The sequence below is a fragment of the Bidens hawaiensis genome, unplaced genomic scaffold (assembly GCF_021521415.1).
Source record: "Bidens hawaiensis isolate Kalapana, Puna unplaced genomic scaffold, B.hawaiensis_p1.1 tig00007248_1, whole genome shotgun sequence".
Taxonomy (NCBI): Eukaryota; Viridiplantae; Streptophyta; class Magnoliopsida; order Asterales; family Asteraceae; genus Bidens; species Bidens hawaiensis.
This window is the reverse complement of record NW_027491500.1, coordinates 517,235-534,295: the sequence shown is the minus strand read 5'-3', so window position 1 is coordinate 534,295 and position 17,061 is coordinate 517,235. Positions and strand designations below refer to the sequence as shown.

At 34.8% G+C, this 17,061-nt stretch overlaps 2 protein-coding genes across 2 annotated transcripts; both read right to left on the bottom strand.

Annotated features, from left to right (window-relative positions):
• Positions 1–9,949: 9,949 nt before the first annotated feature.
• LOC143634795 (uncharacterized) lies at positions 9,950–11,211 on the bottom strand. Its single transcript, XM_077102786.1, has 3 exons — positions 10,960–11,211; positions 10,734–10,875; positions 9,950–10,125 (listed from the first exon to the last, which is right to left on the bottom strand). The coding sequence occupies exons 1-3, from the start codon at positions 11,209–11,211 to the stop codon at positions 9,950–9,952; spliced, it is 570 nt and encodes a 189-aa protein (XP_076958901.1).
• Positions 11,212–11,893: 682 nt separating this feature from the next.
• On the bottom strand, positions 11,894–15,183 carry LOC143634820 (transcription factor bHLH94-like). Its single transcript, XM_077102803.1, has 3 exons — positions 14,530–15,183; positions 13,417–13,824; positions 11,894–12,069 (listed from the first exon to the last, which is right to left on the bottom strand). The coding sequence occupies exons 1-3, from the start codon at positions 15,046–15,048 to the stop codon at positions 11,959–11,961; spliced, it is 1,038 nt and encodes a 345-aa protein (XP_076958918.1). The 5' UTR covers positions 15,049–15,183; the 3' UTR covers positions 11,894–11,958.
• Positions 15,184–17,061: the final 1,878 nt, after the last annotated feature.

The following is a 17,061-nucleotide window of genomic DNA, read 5'->3' as shown; positions in this document are numbered from 1 at the left end:
TAAATTAACCGTTCGACGCGCGGTTGTTAATAGGTTAGTGTTCAGTTTCCTCTATCATGATTCATGCGGATAGACCGGCACTTTCATTTAGTGGGATGACTGAACTTTTCCCCTTCAACTGACCTGCGTGAAGGTTTGCCGTTTTTTGGGTTTATGCGGGTTTTGCCGCCTTCCCCATGCAACGACTTTCACAGTTATGTATGCGGTGAAAACCGGCATCAGTGTTGATAGTTCATAAAGTATAAATGTAAAATCATCAGCGTCGATGTTCTAAGGAGAATCATTTCCATTAGAAGTGGCTATTGGGCCTTTTCTTTACAAATTTGGAATTGATCTACATGCAAACTGTGTAATTGAGCTCCCTTCCATGTTGTTGGGATGGGAGTGCCATCGAGCCGATATGCACCTGGTTCGGGATCTCGTTGTTTGCGCAGTATGTAGTCTCCAACATTGAAGCTGCAATTTTATTCGTGTTTTCCCCAACTGGGGTTCTACACGCATCAGCCCGCTCAGCGTTCATTGCGCCACGAGGTGCGCGAGCGTCCCATCTCTGACAAATGCTTCGACCATGTCCTTTACGTCTGTGCATTCTTCAGTGTTGTGGCCTTTTGTCCTGTGAAAGTCACAGTATTTGCTCCGATCAGCATTGGGACGATGTCGGATTATTGGAGCTTTTGGCCATGGGAGCTCCTCAGTGGCGAATATCTCGGTGACGCTTTTGGTGAGTGGCGTCCATCTGGAGTTCTGGTTCGACCGTACGTTATCCCTTCCGCCTAACCGATGTTGCAAGCCGGATGAGGTGTCAAAGTTTACCCTTGACTGCCAAATGCCTAGCTTCCGCTTTTTGTTTAATCGGGCGGTAAGGACGTTGTCTTCTCTTGTTTTCTGGGTGTAGAGGTTTGTGCTCTGTGGGAGATCTCCCAGTTGCTTCTCCGTTTCCGCAAAGCGTTTTGCTGCTGTCATGATGGCATCCCATGTGGATGGCATGCCATCTTTACCCGTTAAGGTGCGGATGAGCTCTGGGTCGTTCGCGCCCTGGATGAAAGCAGCGCGAACAAGATCTTCGCTGATATTACCCAGACTTAGCTTCTTTGAGTTGAAGCGAGTGATGAAGTCTAGCAAAGATTCATCTTCCTCTCGAATGCATTTGAGGATTGTCCATTGCTCCTCGGTATACTTTCGTTGTTGGCTGAAGTGTTGGCTAAACTTCTGTTGGAAGTCTGCCCAGTCGTAGATGTGGTTGACCGGTAGACGATCGAACCACGCTCTAGCTGGCCCAACAAGCGTCATTTGGAACATGTAACACCACGTAGGTTCCGTCCAATTGCTGACGGTTGCTCCCGCTATGAATATGTTCAAATGATCATCTGGGTCAGATATACCATCATAAGTGCCGATGTTGGACATCTGTTTGGCACTTTTTGGGGCGATTGCTTCCGCAATGTCCCTTGCAAATTTGGACGTTCCCGCATTTGCCACAGTTGGTCTGAATGTTTTGGAGAAGTCACGTGGATTTCCACCTGTGTTTTTTGGTTTGAAGGCTTCTCCAAAACGCCTTCTCGGTTGGGAGTCCGTTTCCTTACGCTTCCCTTTTGCCCTATGGCGAGGGTTCGCGTCGGTGTCGGATTCCTCCGAGTCATCGTCCAAGTATTCTTCGAATTCGTCAGCCTGTTGGACGGAACGCAAGCGTTCGTCCAACTCAGCTTGGAATTCCTTCTGACGTGCCTCCGCCCATGCCTTAACTTCATCGAGTGTTTGGCGGGGGAGTCTTGTTCGTTTCTCTAACTGGGTATCGGTGAATCCCAGTGAGCGATTATTTACTTCACTTGCCCCAGCTTGGGTAACTGGGGTAGTGTTCGTAAAATTTACTTCACTTGCCCCGGCTTGGGTAACAGGGGTAGTGTTTGTAAAAACTGTGTAGTCGGTATTCCCCCCAGTAGCTGGGGTTGTGGTTACCGGAGTTTCTTTAACCATCTTTCCAGAAGTTTGAAAAAACTGAAATGAAGTTCTAGCTTGTATGCACGGATGGCGCCAATGAAGAAACACTAAGTGACCCCGGGCAGATTACGGGTAACCAGGGGGTTAGATAGATGTTTCCCACGAGGGGTTAGACCCAGCAAAGATGGTTCTTCTGATAACCTGCAAAACAGACACCGTGAGCTTGTCACTGAGAAGGGGGGGGGGGGTTCCTCCTTGTGACCACCCTCCGGCGTGAGAATCAGACCAGATTGCTCTTTAAATATAAATGTATATTAAGAGATTGCTAGAGCAGATATCAGATATATATGATGATAATATGATGAGATGAGATGATCATACCATTTGGGGTATTTATAGCCGAAGGTAGGTTTCCAAGGAGGTGTGGCCGGCTGAATAGTATTCCTGTTCTACCAACTGTGGCCTACGCACGTGCCCTGCTGGTAGTTGGTGGGTAGGCAGCGGCTGACAGGGACCAGGTCTGCTGTGTACTATTCCTTTTCTACCAACTGCCGGCTATGCACGTGGTATGACAGGTTACCCGTAATTAAACCACTATATGATCTGTACTAGCTTTTGAATCCGTTTATTACATGGGATTTGTCAAATGAAAAAAAATAAAATAAAACAAAGTCCATTATTTGAAATAAAGACATAAAATTTAAGGTAAAACAAGTAAATATTTGGTACAAACACTAAGAATGCTAGAATCTCAAATTTACATTAATATGAAAAACATAGAGACGGATTAAATATTGATTATGTGATAGATGTTTATGAAGTAAAAAAAAACAAAGAAGGAATTGACGGCTTCCAAAAAGTGAACAACTTGGGTTTATAATTTTTCAGCAAAAAACATGAATTGTATGACTCCGAATTTTTTAAGTATAATTTAATCATGGTTTTAATATTTAAAAGTTATTTTAGAATGATTATGTTTAGAATATTAAATTTAAGATTCAAAATTAAATAATCATATAATTGGAAATTAAAATTAAACAACATAATTAAAACTTTATACATATATGAAGTGAGCTGCATAACTCAAACTATATTCACGAGTCCTTATTGCTAAAAAATGTTGATGTCTTTAATAAAAACTAAAGTATGTATTGAGCATAATTATATTTTGAGAAAATTTCATAGAATAGTAACAAACTTCAAAAGTGTTCCAATTAGATCACTGATACATATTTATCCCAAATCGGATCACTAAATCTTCAAATCGAGTGTCATCGATTTATTTTATGCATCAAGAAAGAAATGGAGGATAACATGTGGGAGTCGGAATTTGCAATATATGTTGTTAAATTTAAATAATTTAAAAAAATATTAATTATATTAAAATTTAAAAATATAAAATAAAATCCACGTTGCCCCTCAATGTCAACATTAAAAAAAAGATAAAAAGATTTCCTATATGAAACAAAAAATAAAAAAAAAACAAAAAAACATGTTAAAACTTTTAATTTAATAAAATATAAAAGTTGAGTGACTTAATTAGAACACTTTTAAAGTTAAGTGACCTAAATGGTCATTATATAATGTGCACAAAATATCTTCAAATATATTGAAAATGTGGTAACACATGGGTTAAACTATTTTCATCCATGACTCATTAATAATATGGATTAAGGAGAAGAATATTATAAGATTTATGCTAGAATTAAATGTAATTAAGACAATCAAACATAATTATTTTTGTTTATTAGTATCGTAAGATTATAATAGAAAGGCAAGCATAGTCGGATTGGTAGGTGGGTAGACATATGGGGTCTTTATAGCCGTTCATATATTATACAAAATACATAATTGAATGACCTATGTCTTATAAGTGAGAAAGACAAAAAAGAAAAAAAAAATAGATACTCAAACTAACTTTGCATAAATAATCTATATCATTAACTAAGTATAAATAAGGACAATGAACTTATTAAAGTGGGTAGTAAAATAATCACAGTAATGAAAGACATTAAATTTACATTAAATTGGATAGTACCATTATCACCGGCTCCATCCTAAATTGTAAAATAAACCTAGATTTTTTGTTATAACAAGTTATTATTCTCGAAGTTTCATATAAATGTGAATATTTATAACATAATGTTTCTGGACAAGACTTATATAGCAAATGTTAAACTATCAAGTGCTACTAAATATTAAATCAAACTCATTTAGGTTTGTCAAATATTATGAAATATAGAGAGAAATCCATACTATCGACTTTTCACCAATAAAAAAATTAGTTTTTCTAATAATATACTATCGACTTTTGTAATTTACACCTCCAATTTTTTTCCCTACAATTTAATGTAATGATTTTACGTAATCTGTTTCACTATGCCTATATTCAGCCCTAGCAACAAAATTTCCTAAATCCGACATATAAATGTATGAATATAACAATATTTTCATCCTTTTGTTTGTTGGGGAATTATGGTTACATTTATTATGAAATCATCATCATCATCATCATCATCATCGTACTCAGTATATCCCACCAATAGCAAAGCTATGTTAGGGTCTGAGGAGGGTAAGATGTAGACAACCTTACCTCTACCCCATAAGGATAGAGAGGCTGCTTCCGGTGAGACCCCCGGCTCGATAGTAGTTTTGCATCAAGCCTTGGACATAAAGCACATAGCACTCAATCATCGGGATACCGGCTGATTGGTGCATGTACCATCGTCTTTCGGCTATCAACGCCACCACATGATGCCTGATTAACCTTCCGCCACTTTTAACGTTATTTTCACGAGATTAGTAAAATAACGTCAAAATTAGTGCAATTTCACTTTTGCCCACCCGAGGGTTTACACATATATACATAATATGCGCGCACCTCAAGTAGGGCGTAACATTTATTATGAAAAAGTTTGTAAAAAGTAATTTATAAGTCCAATTACACAACAAAGAAGACTTGTTGCTACCATCATGATGTACCCATCCTTTTTGAGTTGGCCAAAAGGCTAAACAATCCATTGCATTCTCATCACTTGGAAAGTTAAGTTTGCTCCATCTCACCAACAAATTACTTTATATCAAGTACATGCCTTTGTCCAATACATTGTTAAGCCACCACCAATCTTTATTAGGCATATATGATACATCTAATCAAATAAAGAATAATAAAGTGACAAAGAAGTATAAATAAATGTATACATAAAGGAATGATAACATTAAATATCATGCAAATTTGGGCTTAGGGCCATGGGTAGCATGAAAACTGAAATCATGGTCTAGTAAACCCCTTCACCCTAAAAGCTTGTCTTGTGGGGTTATACTTGCTCCTCACCAAGGAACTGATTCTTTTTATCTGGCAGTGACACCTCTATACTTCTAAGTTATAACAGTATATGATAAAAACCATGTGTGGTGCTGCAAGCATGGTTTTGTTTCGGTATTATATTGTGCGACGGGTTTTGTTTTGTTTTTTTTAAATATGCTAATTTGCTGTATTTGGTCGACGAATTTATTTTTTTGGTTAATTTTTGTACTGTAACCCACTACAGACTGAATTTGTGTCAATTAGCACCCCTACCGTGCGAGTTTTACCAACCGACTATATGTCATTTTAAATATGTTTTTTTATCATAAACTATACGAGTGTCAGTACTATCATATACTATTATGTGCGTTAATTTATGTGGTTTATTGTCTTTAGCTTTACGAACCTAACTGATATCAATCGAGTTAACGTGACAGGTTTTGTTACCAAGTTCCTATTAATATAGAGGTCCGCATGTAATCAACTTTATGAGATTTTAGTGCACAAAGGCCTTTTTGAAGTGATGGTTGAGAAAATCAAGGGCCAATCCTCAGGGATCATGTCTTTGAAGATGGGCTTCAATGTCACTCAATCGAGTCCATCTTTTGAGTTTTGATTGAACTCTGACTAGTGACTACCCTTTTTACTAGGCAACTTGTCCAACATAGTGGCCTATTGGATCCACTAAGAGTGAGTAAAAAACAATTAATCATCAAACCGAAACCAAAATAACCGACAAAACAAGCTGAAATAATTGAACCAAACTAATAACGGATGATTGATTTTTTTTCTTTAAAAACTGATAATTACGGTAAGTTATGTCTCGTTCAGAAACCAATCCACACCAAGCTGGTCGGCACAAAAACCGGACCGAGATACACCAAGCTTGTTTATAGTGTTTATTAGATTTATGGCCCAAATTCATTGTTTGAGCCAAAAGTTGTAGACCAAATTAAATTCATTAATAAATATTTCAGACCCAAATGTAATACTTTCTGCCATTTTTTAGGGCCTAAACATTTAAAGCACAAATGTAAGAATGACAACCAATTCATAATCAAACTGAACCCATGATGAATTTTGAAAACAAAAATGAATGGTTTTCTAAAACCAAAAGGCCGCAATTTAGGGTTTGGTTTGAATTCAAAACCGACTCATGCACACCTCTAAATTGCCCAAAAAGAGGTTGAAGTTCATCCAAATGCAAGAAATGCAAGGACCCTTCTAAATATCGAGAAAGTTCATATAACATTATTGAAATCATATGTAACACATTATTTCTTTATAAACACTCTAAAATAAAAGAATAATAAAATCAATCATTCTGATCCGTTACCCACCCCACCCATTTTGCGACCCGTATCATATCCCGGCAAAGCAATCTGTTGGAAGACTTAACACGTCCATTCCAACATAAGAGGACCAAATCTTTCAACTTTATCACACACCATCACAAATCCCACTTGCTCTATTATCCACAAGACAATGCTCCACTTAAAACTATGCTTGATGGCATCAATCAACCCCTTTAAAGCAATTGGTGGTCACCAATGTTTGTTGCCCAAAGACCAAAAATAAACATCCAAAAGTTAAAAGTTACCTCTTTTTAAGTTTTAATATAAACCACTTTTGACATAACATGTGAGGAGTTGATTAGATCCTACATAAAATAATATGTAAGGTTGGCCCAAGTTCCAAATTCCTTCATCTGGTTCCGATAGCAAGACCGAGTCAACATTACAGGGGTGTAAACGAGCCAAGCTAAGCCCGAGCTCAACTAGGCTCGAGCTTGGCTCGTATTGACTTACGAGCGCTCGAGCTCAGCTCATTTCAAGCTCTTTTTCTAAAGTTAGAGCTAGCTCGGCTTGTGAGTTGTTTTTTCAAGCTCAGACTCGGCTCGTTTATTATTTATTAATTTATATATGTTTTTAATTATTTTTTATATTTTTTTGTGAAAAACTTACCGAATATTTAAAGATCGAATGGCTTGTTTGTGTTTAAACGCTTGGGTTTGTTGGCTAGTCCTAGACATCGGGCACAACCTCAGCAGGAAAGAGACGCGTACATGCCTAGCTGTGCTTGTGTGACAACACATCGCTCGCCGCGAGCTGTTGCCGCGCGTCTAATGAGTCCAAGACGGGACGAAATCAGCAGACCCTTATCGAAGATTGACCCGTGACACAAAGCTCGTTGAGCGTATCCCTATATTGTGCTCGGCCTGGTGGGCTTTGGCCCATTCCAGTTAGAGCTAGCCCACTCTCCTTAGGTAACCCATAACCCTCACCATTGAGATTTGAAGGCCCATCCCTTCCTCATGTAGACTTTTACGAGGACTCTTCTCAATGGGTTTATAAGGAGTATGATGCCCCATATGAACATATTAGTTTAATGTTTATTTTATGTGTATAACATAAACATGTATATGTGAGAAGTAAAATATTAAGCATTGATAGAATAATCAAATAGTTTAAACTTTTTACTTTTGTTCTTGCGTTAAGTTAATTAGTCTTCTCTAACGAACCTCTTCACATACGCACAAACATATATGTATAATATATAGTCTTACGTATAAATATTTCTTTTAAATTTAAAAACTAAATACATAACATAAATCTCATATTTATTTATGATTGTAACTTTAGAATAGAAGCCACAGTTTTATCATTGTTTATTTTGTTTTTTTTTTCATTTTCTTAGCATGTAATAATAAAAAGTAAATTATACATAAATCATAACATCCGGAAACAATTTCAAGAGTTGTTTAGACGTGTGAAAGAGGGACATTTTTCAAATGAATAAATGTAAAAAAAAAAAAAATGGTCCTAGTTTTACATTTACTAGAAGTCACCTAGAGTTTAAAACCCCAACTTTATTAATTATTTTCCACACTTTTTAGGGATGGCAATGGGTCGGGATTGGGTCGGGTTTAGATATTCCCAAACCCATACCCGGTTATAAAAGTCCGTCCCAAACCCGTCGGGTTTTAATCGGGTAATTACCCGTCGGGTTTCGGGTTTTCCTATCGGGTTTTGATAAAATACTCGCCGGGCATACCTGGCTAAAAAATCGTCAGGTTTTTACCGGGTTTTGACAATATACCTAACCGATTACAAATATGATTACCATAAAAGTAAAATATCTCAAATAATTGATATCAACTAGAGTCGACAAATAATATATTTGGAATATAGTGTATATATATAATATAATAAGCTATATCGGGTACATCGGGTATGTAATCGGGTAAATAGGTCTATGTTATCGGGTAATCGGGTTGGGTAATTGGGTATATTAGAAATCCCAAACCCGTCCCAAACCCGCGAAAAATTTCAAAACTATTCCCAAACCCGTCCCAAACCCTAATGGGTCGGTATTACCCGTCCCATTTATGTCGGGTTTCGGGTTTTCACATCGGGTTCGGGTGCCATCCCTAAAACTTTTCCTTTATAAAAGTTAGTATCAACTTTTTGTAAACTTAATTTTTTTGTTTTTATGTAAACTTGATAATTAATGAATGTAAACAAAATCATTAAAAAGAATCATTAAAAATATGATTCATAATCTTAGTCTAAACTACTTGTACTTAATTTTAAAACTTTTTAATACTTATATAAATTTCACAAGATTAAGAGAACTAATAAAAATTGAGTGACTTAAAATAGAGTATTTTAATATTAAAAACTTTTTTACTAATGAATGATTTTTCTTTTCTTCATAAAGTAATATTTATATCAAATTTAAATAAAAGCTTATAGAATAAATCAACATATTTTTCTAATTTCCATCAACTTTATTGACAAAAAATACAAATAAAAAATGCAATAAGTAATCAAATAGTTGAGGTTATATGTCTAACCTCTCAAAAACACTAAAATGAAATTTGAATTTGTCGCATTAACCATATGTGTAATTTACTCTATTTGTTAGTATAGTTCCAAATATATAACTTAATAAACGCTATTTATTTATTTTTATCATACTTCTACAATTCTACATAACAATATTTTTTAAAATTATTTTTTATATAAATGCATGTGATCTTATTAATAATAATACTAATAATATCAACACAAGAAAATAAATAAAGAAAAATATATTTTTATGATATTAGAATTAATCAGTATTTAGGACATGCATTTCACGATGAGACCCATTAAACCAAACATAAAAATGATAAGTCTAAAACAAATGTCACGGATTAATACTTGTAAGGCCAATATTATATATTGTTTTTAGGATTGTGTATGTCGTTTTAGTTTGCTTTTAGTCGGTGTAGTACGTACTTGGTACGTTTATTTTGTAAGTTAAAATGTAAACTTTGGATAAATGGGGACCCTATAAAAGGGCTACTTAACCCATTTATCCACACAACATAACTCTTTCACAACTCTTGGAAATAAAAAGTTCTCTCTCCACTTCTCTTTTTTCTCTCTTTTACATAAACAAACTAAGATCCGAGATCCGAGTGTCGTTGGTGATTTCCGCTAACCAACAACACGGATTGATCCGAGTCAAGTCTTGAGATCCATCTAGAGGACCTACAAGTGGTATCAGAGCTTTCGGCTCGACTTTTTGTGGTTTTTGGGTCAAACTTTTTGGGTTTTGATCTTAGTTTTGTTGGATTTGAGATTGATTTCGTGTTACTCACCTCTTTTGGAGTTCCTTACACCTTGGAAATACACGAGAATCACCAAATCTAAGTTTTTAGTGTTTCAAGTTTTTGTGTCCGATGCAAGCAGACCTAAAAAGAGCATCTTCTTGCCTGCATTCATAGTTGTCGAACGGAGCTATTTTTGAGCCTTTTAGCTTGTAAGGTACCACTCCAATTGCCGGTAAACGAATCTTAACCTTGTTGTTTTCCAACACTGGATCACTTAAGCCTGTTTGAACATTAAATACAGCACGTTATGGCTCGTTAGGGATTAATAATCTGCGTGTGTGTGTGAAGGAAAGATAAAAGAACGAGGAGTACTTCTGGGCTGAGTTGATAAGGAATGAATGGTCAGAAAACACACTTCCAGGTCTTCTAACATGTTCCCGCGGGAATTCGGTAGATTGGATACCTGCAAGTTAAGTCAGATGAATATAAGATTGACAAAAGCATTAAGAAGAATATATTGTATTTTGAAAGTGAGAATCTTTCTAAATCAGTATATACCAAATATTCAAATGTTACTAAAACTATGTAGTTTATATAATCATATTTACCACACTAATCATTTATAGAAAAATACAAGATCTGGACAAATTATTGCTATGGCGGTTCGACCAGTTCGATAGAATTATTCGTGTTATGTTTAATCTCTAACGAGTCAAGTGTGTAAAATAATAGGAGCTTAAAACGCGCCAAAAGGTTGAACGCATCGAAACTCACCCAAATTATAATTTTATTGCATAAAACCTTCTAAATCATTAATTCACAAGATTAGATTATTACTGAAATAATATCCTTTTTGTAATCATATCGGGTCAACCCAACTCGTTTTACCAGGTACCCAAACCACCCAACCAGCCCGTTTGACCACCTCTAAATAAGAACTATACCAAGCAACAGCTATCCAGCTTGAAGGTAGCAGATCACAGCTCCTGTACTTGCTCAAATTTGGAAACGCGGAACCAAGAAGTGAAGCCTATTTTAGAAAACCGAACATGCGAATGTAACTGCCAGTCAATAAGATAATTTAAATTTTTTATCAACCAAAGAGCTAAATAACCTTGAGAGATAACGGCTCCCGAAGATGTGGCCGTTCTTTTTCCATATATTCATAAGCAAGCTTACCACATGGACCACAAACTTCAGTTATATTGTTGCTCGACGCCGCCTGCTTCAGCTTTTGCTTGCCTAAGTTTAGTGAGGCAAATGAACCAGCCAAACTGGTCTGCTGGTCTGGTCCATGAGACTGGACAGCTTTTCCTTCAGCTTGACTCCTAATAGATTTGTAATCAAAGTTAACGTAAACACTCATCATGAAAAACAAATTATTAGGAAACAGATTTTATATCCATTTTTTTAATATATCAAACAGTAGTAGATTGACAAAGTATAGATAAAATATCTGTAATTGATCCCTACCTATATACTTCTGAATATTTTAGGCATGTTATTCTGAACAAGATCACATATAATTTATAATAACAAAAAATAAAACATTTCAACTTTCTTGAAAATAAAACAAACTAAACTTTCCAAAGTACATTTTCGATAAAAGTAAAAAGAAAATCAAATATTAAAAGCTTGTTTTTAATTTACTTAATTATTATTTTTTTTACCGCCTTTCGCACAAATGGTTGTCGAGAGGTCCATTAAGGGCTGTTCCTCAACCACACCCTACCCAAGTTCGAGTCCCTTTAATAGTGGTGCTATGAATATTTCAGAACCCGCACATAAGCTGAAATTCGAACATGAGATATCCAGAATGAAACCATAAGGAAAACCAGCCACTAAACACAACAATAATCCACTTATGCAATTACTAAATTGATTTCCTCAGCAAATCACCGACATTTAATAATTATTATATACATGTTGACAGCATAAAACTCTCACCATTCAACTCACATCACTCAGTTAATCTTTGAAAACATCTAACTCAACTAGACAATTACCATCATACATGAAGTAAAATCAGAGAGAGAGAGAGAGAGAGAGGCATTATGGTGATTATACAAAAGCACAAAGGGTTAAAATGGTAACACACGAGCAACTATTTGTTCTAGTTTATTGAATCAACACATAGGATAGCTTCATCCTCAATTATTCGAAGCATCTGGTGGACTGCACCTGCTATCTCATCTGCTGAGTTGAGTCTGCATCCTTCGTCCACCTACATATTATTTCTTGAATGTTATTTCATTGATGTTTCAAATTGTAAAATTCAATTCATGATTATCATTCAATTTCTAAAAGTGATTGCAAGCAAGTATTTATAGATAAGAATATGTGCTAACTACACTAACATATACGTTAACTACATATATGCTAACATATATCAACACAAATATGTTGAATAATATTTCCTTAAATTTAAATATAAGACAAGCAAACAAAACTTGGAAACAATGTTGTTTTTGGAAACAAACATCTTTTTCTGCCCATCACTTCTAAAAACATTAACGGAATTAGGTCACACATGGTGATAATATTTAAATATATAATTCTTTTTCTTCCAAAATGATGTCTTGTAATGTATTATTGGTAAATTATTGGAGAATACCACGTCTATATTTGCAAAAAAAGTTAAAAACTGGATAGACCGACCCCTTGGTTAGTTCTATTTCCTTGACCATGATGAAAGTTTTATTTTCCAAGAAAAAGAATGTGGTGTCTAATGATCAAAAAGGAAAGCACTGGTAGTATCTCAAAAGCTGGTTTTTTGGCATTGTGAAGTCATCCAATGTAAAGTCATTTTCTAAGCACACTTTTGCATGAGCAATATATCACATCCTATACATACCGTTTAATTTAATTAGACGTAGCCATCTCCTCTCTTTTTACGTGAAAACAACCCTTTAATTTAAGGAAAATTGGTTTCAATAATCTTAACTTACTATAACTTATTGACGAATAATAATAATTCAAATTTAAAACTTGACCTGTGATAATCGTATCTTTCATTTTGTTGCTTCAAGCAATCCTGGTAGCGTAGTCGTTATAGATTTATACTTGATTTTCACTCGATTTATCTAATAGTAATAATTATAAACAAAATGAAGAAACGTACTGGTGAGTAGTGAAATCGAGTATGTAAATCGAGTGTTAAATCTATGATGATTATGATACCGGGATTACTTTTAACAACAAAAATGAAAAATTAGGATTAACATTTATCAAAGTGTAGGTATGGATTACAGGGGTGGCTCACGGGATAGCGAAAATAAGTTAGGCCTTTAGGCCCACACTTAATTAAGGCCTCCAAGTTTTAAAAAACATTATATATAGATATATTATAATGTGTAAAGTAAATTCAAAGTACCGTATTGGTGTAACGGTAAGCTTAATTGTTACTAAGTATAGGTTATGAATTCAAAACTTGTAATAAAGAAATCCCCCCCCCCTAACAATTGTCATGAAAAAGCCACAAAATCTTGTTCGATTTAGGTCTCCACATTTTTTGAGCCGACCCTGATGGATTATTATCGGATAACAGCTGATAGTTAATTTAGTTGCATACCTTAACACTGATGGAGTAGAGAACCAAAGGGTCCAAGGTGGTGACATTAAGGTGTAGCACAGACAAATGAAGTGTGTGAAAACAAGCCACCATTTTTGAGAGTTGAGTGAGCCGTTTTCGCGATAGGATTCGAAGATTGGCGTGCGTTTCAATCAAAGTGACTTCGATGTCCGCAATGGCTGCCTTGCTTTTTGAAGCGTACTTGTTGGGAATTTGAGAGCAAGTGTATTGTGGATAAGAAAAAAACTGTGAAAATGGAGGTGATAACTTTGTGAAATTATTATAACTATCTTGTCCACCTTCTTCTTGTTGTTGAGTCATAAACTTTTGAGCTTCAAGAGATTGCAAAAGATGTTCAAGCTCCTTCACAAATTCTATAGCACCACCAACTATAGAAGCTTGGTCACCCTAGAAAAATTTAACACAAAGGGGTATAACCGTCATTATTAAAAAATTTTAACTCTTGCAATTTATCGATTTCTCATTCAAATATAGTCATATTTAGTAATAATAATTATATTACAATAATTACTATACTAAATTTCCAACACTATGAACTAATTATTATTATTATTATTAATACTGTAAGCCTAAACAATGAAGTCAACCATTTGTAACCGTAAAACTTTGGCATGCTATTGTTGTTCATTGCATCCGATAAATTGACAAGAAAAAGGATCTCTAAAAAGAAGAGAATGCTTTTATAGATATCAAACACTGTTAATTACAGTGTTTGTAGATTTTGTACCATGAGAGAGAGATGTTACACAGCTGTTTAAATTGGTGAAGATGAATTTTAAAATTTTATTGTTAAAATTTTAAAATATAATTTCATAATCTTCATAAAATTGTTAAAAAAACACTCTTTAGAAAGAACAAAAGTGAATTCCAATGTGTTCTTTTGAAGGACAATAAGAAAAAAATATATGTATAATGATTACTTTTTGTAGCACTTAAACATGTTCTAATTTAATTCCACATATGCAAAATGCTTTTTGCATTATACAACTTTATTTCAAAAACATTATATATCCATCAAATTAAACAATTCATGAAGACTAAACCCTATACATTCAATACAAAATTAAGATATACATTTAGTAAGAAACAAACCCTTTGAACGTATGATTCCGGCATGAGAGACCTCAAGACAGCAAGATGCTCATTCATTTGTTTCCTGCGGTTTCTTTCGACCGCAATGTGAGTCATTCTTTGAGTTTCAGCTTCTTCTTTGTTCTTGCAAACCCTAGGCCTTCTTCTCCTTTTCTTCTTTTGAACTCCTAAATTATTATTGTTATTATTATTATTAATATTAATATTAATATCATTGTTGTTGTTGTTGTTGTTGTAAGCTTGCACTGCCAAAGACATCTTTGCAGTGGTTGTAGTGAGAGAAGAATTAGAACTCATAATATCCATTGCAGTTCCTGCAAGTTCTTCAGATATGGGATTAGGGTTTGAGTTTTGGTTTTGGTTTTGGTTTTGGAGATGGATGAAGAAGCTGCTACAAGGATTATTATTAGTAGTGGTGGTGGTTTCAGATGAGTCATTGCAGGTAAAAGGGGTTGCAGAGATGGTGTCATAGATTATGAAGTTGAGGAGCTCATTGGAAGAAAGTGTCTCTAAAGCCATACTCTTTCTCTCTCTTTCTCTCTTTTTGTTATCTAATGTGTGGCAACTTTAGGCTTTTGTGTTTGTTCACATTTATCTATTTATATTATGTGAGGGAAGAGTAATGCAACCTTATGCTATACTATACTATACAATTCAATCCATTAACTTTTGTTTAGACTAGATTGACTAGTAAGCAACTATTATTGCTAGCATTTGTGTTTGGATGGTTTACATTTCTTAGAATGTACTCAAGACCTAGTGTGGGGACTCAAGATATATTTTAATTGGGGGCAGTTTTTCCACTTAAATGTCTCTTGACCCCATGTCCTAATTTTCTATTAGTGTTCGCTTCGAGATGTAAGATGGTAAAAGACTAATTGTATTCTATTGAATAGAGGATTACTATAAATGCTTAACATGCATTAGATACGCGAATGAATATCAAGCTAATTACAAAATGCGTTTAAGGTTAAAATCTAATTACGTTTGTATCCAGATATGTTTTCATAATTACGCTCAGCATCTACAATTAAGCTCAATATAGGTTGATGATTTCGAGATCGTGTAATGTGATTTCATTTATCAATTTCATGAATATAGGTTGCTTTGTACCTACTGTAAGGTAATCAATTATTGTATTCTGTATATAATAGACCCGTGAGTTTGATACTAAATTCTAAATACTATATGTTTCAATACTCCCCTCACAGTAAAAGCGGTGGAAAATCAGGCACTCATGGAAGACAATAAGAAAAGGAAACATAAAAGAAAAGAACAGTAATTAAAAAAAAAAAAAACTAGTCACGATCTTGTTTTCTATGTGTATCTCCAAAAATTCAGCAAAAAATCCATATTCTTCATGATTCTGCCCTAAAAATAATCAATATCCTTAAAGTTAGTGATCTCGTAGTTTTGCCAAGGGACATTGGAGGAGCGTAGTCAAGTAAAGGAGCGACAACGTGATCGTGGTCAGTCGGAGCCTCGGCACGACAACAAACTACTCGATACAGAAACTGAGGTAAGGATGATTTGACATTAGTGCGGCAGACGGTTTCCCCCTGTTTTGGTTCATTGTCCTAGGAAGGATAAACACAATCAATATCACAACTAGAATTATATTGCTATAATCTTGATAAATCAATTAGAGAGATCCGTCTCAACTTGACATGCAATCATAAAAAATTAGATGCAAAGATCAAAGAGGTGTAGAGGCCAGTAGTGAGTAGTAGTGAGTATTAATTTAATTGATGGATGTGGCTCAATTAAAAATCAATGAAACCAACCTTATGTATTAATTTAATTGTTATGACAACTTGTATAAGAGGATTTCTAGTGATCAAAACAATACTATTAAGGCCGAATACCAAAGTCTAAAATCGAGTACAATTAGTTTTGGAAACTTGAACCGTAACGAAACTATAATAGAATGCAATACAAAACGATAATAAGTAACTAAAGAAGTGGAAGGAAGTGGGTTTGGGGCGACATCCATGGCACGCTACAAAAGAGCAGTCGTGACAACACGTCGCCTTGTCTAGGTATTGTGTCAAGTGAAGATGACTAAGATTTATATGTATGTGTGTGGCGCGATTGAGGTGGTAGGGACTAGGGAGCCAAAGGTGGCTCTTATACCATCTAAAATGATAAAAGACGGATTGCTTTCCATTCAATAAAGAATTACAACTTACAGTGAAAAATCGAATGCGTGCCATCGATCAAACTAGCAACTATAGGTGTCAATATGGGTTACATAAATAATAATAATTTGACGTCGTCATCGATCAAACTAGGGAATCTATATATACAGTATTATTTAGTATATTACTAATATTTGTTAAAAGAATAGGTATTATAACTTTTATATTGTTTTTATATATGTTTTTTTTAAATGCATATGTAACAATGGCAACGGTGTTTATCTCAGAGGATTATAACACTTGTCATCTTTGTTTAGAGGTGCACAAATCGGGTATTAAAAAAACCCGGGTTTGGGTATGGAACTGGGTTTGGGTATGATCGGACATCGGAAAA